The 11,324-nt window shown below is 29.7% G+C and overlaps 2 protein-coding genes across 2 annotated transcripts; both read right to left on the minus strand.

Moving 5' to 3' along the window:
- Nucleotides 1-1,075: 1,075 nt before the first annotated feature.
- LOC146956029 (uncharacterized) lies at nt 1,076-1,975 on the minus strand. The gene is made up of 2 exons (XM_085725858.1): nt 1,684-1,975; nt 1,076-1,565 (listed from the first exon to the last, which is right to left on the minus strand). Exons 1-2 carry the CDS (start codon nt 1,876-1,878, stop codon nt 1,182-1,184), a joined length of 579 nt encoding a protein of 192 aa, XP_085581984.1. The 5' UTR covers nt 1,879-1,975; the 3' UTR covers nt 1,076-1,181.
- Nucleotides 1,976-4,105: 2,130 nt separating this feature from the next.
- Nucleotides 4,106-7,824, minus strand: LOC146956030 (BTB/POZ domain-containing protein At5g03250-like). Its single transcript, XM_085725850.1, has 4 exons — nt 6,961-7,824; nt 6,703-6,772; nt 5,265-6,419; nt 4,106-4,650 (listed from the first exon to the last, which is right to left on the minus strand). The coding sequence occupies exons 1-4, from the start codon at nt 7,017-7,019 to the stop codon at nt 4,243-4,245; spliced, it is 1,692 nt and encodes a 563-aa protein (XP_085581976.1). The 5' UTR covers nt 7,020-7,824; the 3' UTR covers nt 4,106-4,242.
- Between the last annotated feature and the right edge of the window lie 3,500 nt (nt 7,825-11,324).

The raw sequence follows: 11,324 nt of genomic DNA on the forward strand, positions 1-11,324 counted from the left end.
TTGATAGAAACAAGTGTTTCAGTTCAACGGACAAAAGGCTATCGAAGGCCAGTTTTTTGGGATAAGGATAAACAGCAGACCTTTCCAAAAGCGTGTTCGAAATTCAAATCCAATGGATAGGACTTGTTAGTTTTTTGCAGTTATAGGTTTGAATTCAAATTTAGGTAGTTATTTCTATTTGTATAAATAGTAGTTTTTCCCAAGGAAAAGTGGTCACAATCCAATCATACAAAAAACTTACACTCAAATTATCCGTATGGAAGCGAGAAACGAGTCACAAGTTGCAATGTATGAATCTGTGTACCAATTTACATTCAATCAATGCAATTTAAGTTCATTTTCTTAAATGTCTTTACATTTTACTTGTTTCTTTTGAGCAATTCATCTTACTTTTACTTAACAAATTTTGATTGAGTTCAACTGGGTTGAATTCGATTGCTTTATTTTCTTTTATTCATTTAGTTCTTCAAAGAACAATAACAACTTTCTTGGAAACAATAAAATCACAAATATGTCCCTAAGATTTACTGGTTGATCTTGCAAGTAAATATTTTTAAACCAGCGGTTGTTTACCAAAAATCAGTGTAAACACCATCTTAACATGTGATGTCTTAACATGTGTTGGTTGTCCAAAACTCCACCTCATCATCTTCTTTTTCATTGAATGACTACGAAGTAAGCTCAAACAAGATTATTCTTTGAACATTTCTCATGCTTTTCGAATTATTACTAGCGTGAAACGTGACTTAAGTCATGCATGTGTAAAACCAACGTGATTTTAAGTCAGTTAGTTTTACACATGCGTGAATTTTGGAAAGTTTGGATGGGAACAAACAATTTTTATTGGTAGAAGAGCAGAATTCTAAAACACTAGCTTAGGTTATTTGCTCTTGGGTCGACCCTACCTAACTTATATATGCTTCAGCAAACAAGAGACGGTTTCCTGCTAACGCAATATGATACTTCCTTTGTAAATTGTGTTATACATCAAACAAACTAAATACAATGCAAAAGAAGAAAAGACAAATTCAATCATTTTTTTAGATAGACAAAATATCATTAATCATTTAAAAACTCAAACACAAGCAGACCAAATCAATCATTAAGTTAACACAATTTATTACAACCCAAAAACAACATTACAACAAAAAAATACACACACCACTCAAGTTTAATACATATTACTTGGACAATCTTTTCCTACTCCCAAATACAAAAGGATATAACCAAACCACAATCACAACCCCTACTGCCCTTACACATCGTTTCCAATTTTTGTCTTGTTCCATCTTTACTTGCATTTCAATTATTTGAGTTTTAATGACTTCTATATCCCTCTCAAATTGATTAATTTTGACTTCCATATCTTTCTCCAATTGATTAATTTTCACTTCTATATCATCTTCTATCTTACTTTTCATAATTTTCACATCTTTCTCCAATTGGTTAATCTTGGCTTCAAGCAACTCAACCATTGTAGTTTTTGACTTGAGCTCAACCATTGTAGTTTGTGACTCAATAAACTTATCCTTCTGCACAAAGTAGTTACAATGTGGTCTTTGTTGCTGTAAAAATTAACATAAATTAATACATTTTTAAATTACAACATCAACAAAAAAGTTAATACAACATGCATGATTCAAAATTTAATATGATAAGTGTTCAAAACTAGTGATGATTTACCTTAAAATAGGGACACCTATAGAAGTATGTGTTAGGATTCTTAGATGTCCTTGAGATGTATAAGATACATTTTTTCCCACATTTGCATGTAGGAGCAGCACTTTCATAAGTATCAACATTTGAAGCACTTCCATTCCAACTCGCTTCACGCTTGGAGAGTAATGGTGAAGTCTCAAACCTAACAACACCCTTCATCTCATGTACAAAGAGGAAGTAAACTAGGACAGGAACCAATTAAGGTTAGTCAATGGAGACCACTCTAAGAAAGAGGGATGGATCATTAATAGAACCAATATGAACATTTAAATTACATGCATTTTTGTTTTTTTTATTAAATAAATATCATATTGGAAACAAACAAATGGCTAATCGAGTATCTTAGTAATCATTAATAGATACAAGTTAATGAAGGGACTAGCGTGTTTCATTTTTTTAATTGTCGAGGACAGATAGTTACTTCTAATTTTGTTGGAGGTGAAATTGAGTGTCTTTATTTTATTGATTCAAGTGGTAAGAGATTTTGACCAATTAGGGGTTTAATATCTGCCTCTTGCATATGATGAAAATCATTGGCAGGGGAGAACCTACTTTTTCTGTCTCATAGGTTCTTCGACAAATATTAATCATCGTTAAACGACAGTGGAAATTTCGTACGTATAACATGATAAAAAATATATTTAATTTTATACTAAAATAATGGAATAAATTATTTTAACCAATATAACTACCTTCCTAATCATGTTAAGAGTCATTTTTAAAAGTTTTAAAAATAACCGTGAAGAGACAATGTTTTCTAAATTAATAGGATAATGATATATTATGTTTCAGCAAGGCTAGCAACACATTTTAACACACACTTTTCAATATATTCTTTTTGATTGGTTAAAACGTACATGAGTTCTACCAAATTTATATGGATCCCACATAATTTAGTGGGACTCATAAATTTTAACCAATAAAAAAAAGTATGTTGAAAAGTGTACTCCCTCCGTCCGTATATGTAAGTGCATTTTGCATCTAATAAAAGGGTGTTTAGATATAGGGACGGAGGGAGTATGTTGCTAGCATTTCTCATCATGTTTTCTCCAAACTAAAGAAGAGGGATAGAACAAATTTATTCAGCATCATATTACTATTAGAGCAATGCTATATCTCTAGAAAAATAACATCAAGAATTCTTCAAGAATAAAGAATAGCCAATCACAATGCACTATTTGCCACAATTCAAGGAGGTGTGGCTGAAAAATAGGAAGTGGACAAATAAATCATCCAATTAAAATTTGCCAACTATTTCTTGAAAAATTCTTGAAACTATTTTTCTTGAGAAGTAGCATTTTCCTTACTATTATTATGATTTTTTTATTCAAAGGACAAATTACTCTTTCTTTGGTAGAATTCAAATTACTCTCTATCTTATAATATATGTCAATTTTAGAATTTTGAATTGTTTTAAATTATATATCACTATCGTGCATACATTCACGATTGTCTGCAATAGACATGCCAATGGAACGGTATAGAGACGAGTTTTACCTTTCTGCTCGTTCTCATCCCGACTCTCTTATACTTACCCGTTAGCCTTTTCATACCCAACGTGGATGAAAAATGGAATATCATCCCCGTCCCCGATGGGTTAGGGTATCCTTGCCCCATCTCCGTTTTCACCGTGAATCATTTTTTAAGGCTTAAATATGTAAATTGTCCTTGTAATTTGACGTGTTTTTGGTTTTTGTCCCTATATCTTTTTTTTTCTTTCTAAAACAACCCTTGTAAGTTAATAACTTTTTGCTTTTCATGCCTCCCATCAAACTCTGTTACAAAAACTCCTTGTTGGCTAACCGCGTGTGACGTGACGGGTGCTGACTTGGCTAAAAATACTTATGTGGACTGACAAATGATCCTTAACTATATATTACAGGGACCAACACCAAAAACAAAAAGGTATAGAGGGACGGAATTCAAAACACCTAAATAACTAAATTTGAAATTTAGGTGGTCTTCCAGATGATCCTTGACTATTATATTAGAGGGACCAAAACCAAAAACAAAAAGTTACAGAGGGGCGAAGTTAAAAATCAGAAAGTTAATTTCAAATTTTGTAACTTCATGATTTTTAATTTCGTCCCCAACTCAGACGGAAACTCAAACCCCAACTATTGGCCTGGATGAGGAAAACAGAAGTGACATCTAATAGAAGACTCCATCCAAATATATATCTCAAAACTATTGTGGCTCCTTGTGATTCTGACAATTCCACCATAAATTCAAACATGCATTGAGTGTATCTTTGGTTCCATTATTGTATGACTTCAAATTATTTTTATAGGTGTATAATTGATTTTAACATGTTTAAATGTGATCAAATCAAATTGTCCAAGTAAAAAGTCAGTAATGCATTCAGAAATGTGATCACAAGTGGATATTTTGTTCAACTCCATCTATACTATTCAGTAAGCATTAACAAGTACAAGTACAATAATTTGGTTTTTATAGGCGAAAGATGGTGTGCATTAAATTGGACCTATAAATTGATGTTCTAGCTACAACTAAATTGCAACACTAGGATGATTTTCTTCTAAAGAAAATTCTTGGAAAAATGCTCCAACCTTTCTTAGTTTTAGTCAGCTTCTTAAGCTCATTTCTAATGCTTGAACATTCCTTCTCTAGCTCTGATACACGATCCCTCAAGTTTTCACCACCTTGTGTAGGGTCCACTTGACCATTTCCATTACTCCTTGAGAATCCAAAATTTGCACTTTGTGAAGTTTCAAGGTTGTCTGAAACAAACAACCAACTAGAAATTGATGTACGAAGTCGAAGCTGTTCAAAAAACAAAACCTGCACTATTACTCTAAGTGGTATTCGTTCATTTTGTGCAGCATGTGTGCTTGCTTCTAATGACAACTTTTGGCAGTTCATGAGTCTGCAAAATTGTTCCCTTTCTGAATCTATTAACCATGGATGTGCCTACAATTGACATAAAATTTCTTACATTAGAATCATCATATAAAAAAAGACGACTACAAAGTGAAATGAGGTTAGAATATGTAGTACCGACGTTTCAGATTGAAAACGTGTCTAGTGTCGGACATCAATATCAGCACAAGTGACTACATTCAATTACTTTCATTTTTTAAACTATTGTTGATGTCTACGAGTCAATGTCGTGTACCATGTCCATATTGGTTTGAGTGTTTCATAGTTTAGTGACTATCTCAGCTATAGTAATTTATTATATTCATTTCGACTAAATATATGGTTAAGCATTTATATATAGTCTCAAATAAACTATTAATTTAGTCTCTAAAATATCACTCTCCTCAAATTTAGTCCCTAAAGTATATAAAGTCCGTCAATTTAGAAATACTATTGTCTTTCTTTTCTAGTCTCTCATATATATTAAGACATTAAGAACTAAATTGATGAATTCCATATACTGTAATACTTTAATGAATAAATGAATGCTTTAGAGACTAATTTTGATGTTTTATTCAAGATTATTCATATTTAACTTTGAAAAAAGCAATGATAAAAACTTTCAAATACCTAATTCAAAATTCAAATTCAGAAGCAAGCATCACCTTAAGGTATACATCAATAGCATGATATAAACCATCATCCAATGGCCTAGCATAATCAGGAATTGAAGCAGCAAGAGATTGAAACTTAGGCAACTTCAAATTAACATCAAGAGCCACCTCAGCAAGATATGCATCCAACAAATTAGCCACAATTGTCATAGGTGTCAATGCATCAACTCCACCAATCAAGGATCCTTCTCCAGTTATACATAATGGAGTAGTTGATGTTGTTCCAGGTTGATACATTGACATAAAATGATCAATAATTCTTTGAATACAATCTATATCATAAAGTGTCTCAACTGAATATCCCATATTTGGAATCAAAATATCCACAAGCTCAACTTCATCAAGCTGTGAACCAACCCTTTTCTCCAAATTTTCTATGCATGATGAACTTGCATGTAATATCATAGCTGTTCTTAGCAACCTAAGGAGATATTTAGAAGTTATGACACTTTTTTTATTAGGAATCAACCCTACAATTTCTTCCAATAATGCCCTTTGATTTCCTTCTAAACTTCTACTTGGTGTTGTCCCTTGACTAACACTAGTTTTGTCATTGAAACTTGATTGTCTATTCATCAAAGGTATATATCTCCTAAGATAATATATTAATGATGCAGCAACATTCTCAGGTTTCATACCTTTTGATTCAATTGATACAATAAGTCTTTTATATAAAGGCAAACTTAACAAACACAAATCTTCATACCACCAATCATCACTTGAAGCTTGTGACTTAGTTTCAGCTGAAAAATCCTCAGAACATGCCTTGATGGTTAAGGAATCAATGCATCTTGAAATAATGTGAAGATCTTCTGCATAAGATTTAACTTCTTCACATGTTTGAAGTGCTTTTATTGAGTCTGACCAATTGCTGAAAACTTCATCAAGAATTTTTTTTGTTACTTCTATTAAATTCCTTTCACCATAATTTTCATTCATTTGTAAATATTCTGCTGCACATCTTAGACTAACCACATTTAATGGTGTGATTTCTAGTTTTACACCATAGCAAAACTTTGTTATGATCTCAAATGTTTTGTCTCCACCAGGTACATCATGAAGTTGTAAAATAGAATTTGATCCATCTTCATTTGTGGAGTCAGCAAAAAGTTTTTTTAGTAATCCACTTCTAGAAAGCAATGGAAACTACAATATCAAAATCAAAATTACATATTAAGATCATGGTATTGAATATTTAAAGTTTTTTTTTTCTAAGAAAAACATAACCTATTTTGTGTTTGCTTATCATAATGAAAATCTTTCTTTTTTTGAATCATTCATTGAAACTGATTTTTAAGAAAAACTAGTGACATTCTTTAAAAAAATTGCAACAAACGGGCCATAGAAGGAAAAGTGTGGAAAAAACCCTAAGAAGATAGCGTGTGCATCAAATAATCATTTTCAATAAAAGTTTAATGTTAACATGCACCTTGTGGAGAAAAAATGATGTTTCCCCTATTGCAATGGTAACATCACTTGTAAGTCCAGTTGTACAAAGCCTGTAACAAGATATAGTTAATTAAAAAAAATCTATGAAGATAAGTTATTTGATATTTTGATGTTTGTTTTCTATTTTACAACTATGTTTTTTCATAGTAAATTAGTTCCATATTAACAGAACATAAAATATAATGTAGGAACATACACATTTCTCCTTGATTAAAAACAATAAAACAAAAAATCTTACCATGTATGGCCATCACGACGAAATATATCAGATTTAGATCCAAGCTTCAACAATGCCATTTATTGCAGCTTGGTTAATGTAGATTGAAATGTGAGAGAAATTGAGACATATAATTGTTGTATTAAGAATAGAAAGGTGAAATTAAAAAACATGCATGCAAGAGAATTGTAGAGAATTAGGAAAATTGTTGAGGTTGTGTTGTGGAGTGAGAGATGAGATGAGAGCAGAGTAGAATTGTTACATTGTGATTTGTGATTAATGATTATTGTCCACAACACCAACACAAATCGCGAGTCTAATGCTAACATAACTGAAATAACAGAAACATATGGTTCCGCATTTTTTGTGTATAATTCTTATTAAAAATTTGACAAAATTTGATTTCATTACATATTTTAAAAACTAAAAAGTGACAAAATCTGATTTTTTTTTTTAACAAGCCAAAAGAATATATTAACCACACAAAAATTCCCTAAATACAAGAAGTGCACAAAGAGAATTCATAAACAAAGAGTTAATTACAACAAATCACCGAAGAAACAAATATAACAAAACAACCCATCACCGAGGGGACTAAACCCATGTACATCAATAGATTAACCCATCACTGACTAAGATTAAGATTAAAAGCAAAAGATAGATTCTTAACTTTCAACCACCAAAACGATACTTTATCGAACAAATGATCAATTGTCTCCACCTTTCGACGAAAACAACGGTAATTATTTTCCTTCTAGATGACTCAAACACATATTAACAAAATCCTTTGAATATATTTTTAGGACTAAATAGAGACTAAGTTCACGTTTTGTGTTGTTGTAAAAATTAATTAAAAAAAGGGACTAAAATTGAAGAAATTAATGCAGGGACAAGGCTTAAAGATTTGCACTTTTATAGGGATAAAAACATATTTAACCAAAAAATTAATTAATCAATATTTTTAGTTGTTTGATCTATGAAAAAAAAATTAAGATGTTGAATCATTTTTCATTTTTTCATAAAAAATATATATTATTCTTTTTTCCCCCCAAAATAAAATTAGTAATTCGTTGATATTATTCAATCTACGAGTCTCAGCACAATTACAAAAATAATGAAATTGTTAGATCAGCCGTTACTGGTGTTTAACTCCTCTATAGGTGTGAGTTTCGACTATTTTCATTTCATATATTTTTACAATTAGAGTAGAGCACCTATGTGCAGCGAACATTTTGCATAGCTAACATCATGAAAGACACGTGTTTAATTGTTTACAGGTTGGTCAAATTTGCAAGTTGTTGACTAATGGAAATCATGGGAAAGGATGGATGGTTATATTAACCAATGTTGTTGGTTAGCTATATTTCACGAAGTTGTTCATCGGAATAAACAACATTTCTCAACTATTATCTCAAAAAAAAACATTTTTCAACCATCAAAAGGATGGATGGTTATATTAACCAATGTTGTTGGTTAGCTATATTTCACGAAGTTGTTCATCGGAATAAACAACATTTCTCAACTATTATCTCAAAAAAAACATTTTTCAACCATCAAACATTAGTACTCTACTCTACACTACAGTTTTTTTCCTTAAAAACTATACAACTCTTTTTTAATCTTTAAATAGTAGTTTTAACTGTTGAAGTCTAAATATTTGACTTAATGCTCATATTCTACATACTCCTTTTAAACCGGTAGATTTATGTATTTGGCGTGCAATTACCAAGTTTGTGGACATCCTTGGATATATGACAGTTATCTTTGTAACGTAGTTCCCTATGTTTATATCCTTGATCTTCATCTTATGATATTTTTGATAATGGTGTGTTGACTTCAACAAACTTTATACTCAACTTCTTCCTTTTTATTGAGATTGTCTTCATAGCTTTACTCTTGATCATGACATTGAGGATAAACTCATTTGAAGTGGCGCCTTCAATGGTAAGTATTCAGCTAGCTTAGGTTATAAGTGGCTTGATCATCTTCATCAACAAGCAGGACCGGTATTAAGATTTTTGGTGCCCTGAGCGAAATAATAAAATTGTGCCCTTTTAAATATTCCAATATTTTTCTTCTTACATTTTTTGTTTCAAAAGATTCAATTATAATCAAAGTTCTTTAAAAAAATATTTTTTCAATATAATTAATCAAACCGGATTAAAAAGAAATATATCTATATAGTACTAAATAATAAGTAAAAATAATAATTTTGGTGCCCCTAAAATAATGGTGTCCTGGACTGCCCACCCTCAAGGCCACCCCTGTTTAAGAACACTCTATCTTTAACATTCACTCTCTTAATTATTAGGTGAAACTCATGTAGATATCAACATTTTATGTGAGATATATTTTTAAAATATGGTATCCTCATGAATTTCACTCAATAAGATAACTAATAGGTAATGTAGAGTATTAGAAAAATAGTTTTCATACCACTCATATTCAATAATTAATATATTCAAGTTTAGATGAAGACGCATCCAATCAATGTACTAATTGAATTTACAAGATTGAATGATAATATATTTTTTTCTTTCATTTAGTGCTATTACTAACTACTTCTTTATTTTGATTTTTATCGATTCCTAATCACGTCTTTCATTCTCTTTTGTTTTTTTACTTGATAAGCAAGTTGTATTATTAATTTTTGTAGTAATATTTTTATTAATGTCTTTTTTTGGTAATATATTTGTTTAGTCAAATTTTTTGATGTTTTTGACTCTTGATTTATTTTCTATTTTTTCTGTGTAGACCCATGACAATCTACATTTTATTTGTTTTGGTATATTCCATTGAAGATTTCAAATTTAACATATAAAGGTGATATATATGTGTGTGTGTGTGTATATATATATATATATTTTGTGTTCAGGGTTCGAACCACAAATCTTCATATATTATGCATTGTCCTTAAAGGTGAGATTCTATGAATACTGTTACTATTACCTACACTATTGTTTCTTTTTATTTGTTTTTGGAGAAAAATTACATTTCAGTCTATTGTTTGTTTTGGTTCACACAAATTTAAAGGTGACACACACTAACCTTAGCTTTTATGTTTATAGTAATAAATTTAATGGTAATACACACAAATTGTAGATAAATATTTTAGTGTAACATCTTAGCTTATTTTATCCCTTGAAAAAATATTACTTTATTTATTATTTATTCAAATAAAAAATTTCTTTTTCAGTTAATTTTATTACTTCATTAAGCATCTCCCTCAAAACAAAATTACTTCATTAAGCATCGTAACATTATTATTTGGTAAAAATTATTCATTTGACTTCTATAGTAATTTTTCTGGTAATACTTTTATTTATATCACTTTTTAGTAATATTTTTATTTATATTGAAAATAAATTATTCTAAATTTATTTTATTTATCTAATCTAAATAATATAAAATGACTTTCATTGTAATCATGTAATATGAAAATCAGTGAAATTTTTTCATTTATATAGTGAATAAATTTAATTTGAATAGTTTTTTTTAGCTGAACCGGGAGATTAAATTTGAATAAATTTATAAAAAAGATTAAGAGAAGTTTTATATTTGAAAAAACCTAAAAGTTTTATTTTTGAAATTATAAAACTCATAGAAAAATATATGACCAAAATCAATTTAACTTAGCAATAATATTATAAACTATTTATTTTTAAAATTAAAATTTTATTATTGAATAATAAGTATTTGTTATACATGTATAATTTCTAACATATCTAAAAAAAAGAATTAATATACTTTAATTTTCTATCTATTTATATATAACACGTGTAAGAGTATATCTCATCATAAATAATAGCCTTTTTTTTGTGAAAGAAATAAGTAAATAATAGCCTTTTAAAATTAGTAAACCAGACAAAGAAACAGTTAAATTCATAGGAATTAAAATAAAAATTTGAATATTTGTGTATATCGAATTATCAGTCTGCACATATAAATATAATGTTTTCAATATTAACCTTTTTGACCACTTTCCCTCAACTCTTTTTTGACTATAGCATTCTCCCTCTACGTATAAATAAGTATAGATTGCTCTCAAATTCCATTGCAAGTTAATCACTCTCATATTCTTCAAAATTTTAGCAAAATTATAATATGAAAACTGTATTGAAGATGGTTTTGAAGTTGGTGATATTGCTCTTTGCTATTGCAAGTACTTTGGCGGTAACTGCAAAAAGTACTCCTCATGATGATGTCGTTGAAAATGTACAAAAATATTCACGACCATATCTTGGTCATGGTGAATTTGGACAACCACCGAAATGGTGTTGCAACATTAAAAGATGGTGTTGTGAAACCAATTAATAGTATAAAGTTCTCATAAGTTGTTCTTCCATTTGTTTAAGAACAGAGCGGGTGCTAAGATTTTTGGTGCC

The sequence above is a fragment of the Medicago sativa genome, chromosome 1 (genome assembly GCF_051527215.1).
Source record: "Medicago sativa cultivar Bolivia chromosome 1, Bolivia_mono, whole genome shotgun sequence".
NCBI classification, from domain to species: Eukaryota; Viridiplantae; Streptophyta; class Magnoliopsida; order Fabales; family Fabaceae; genus Medicago; species Medicago sativa.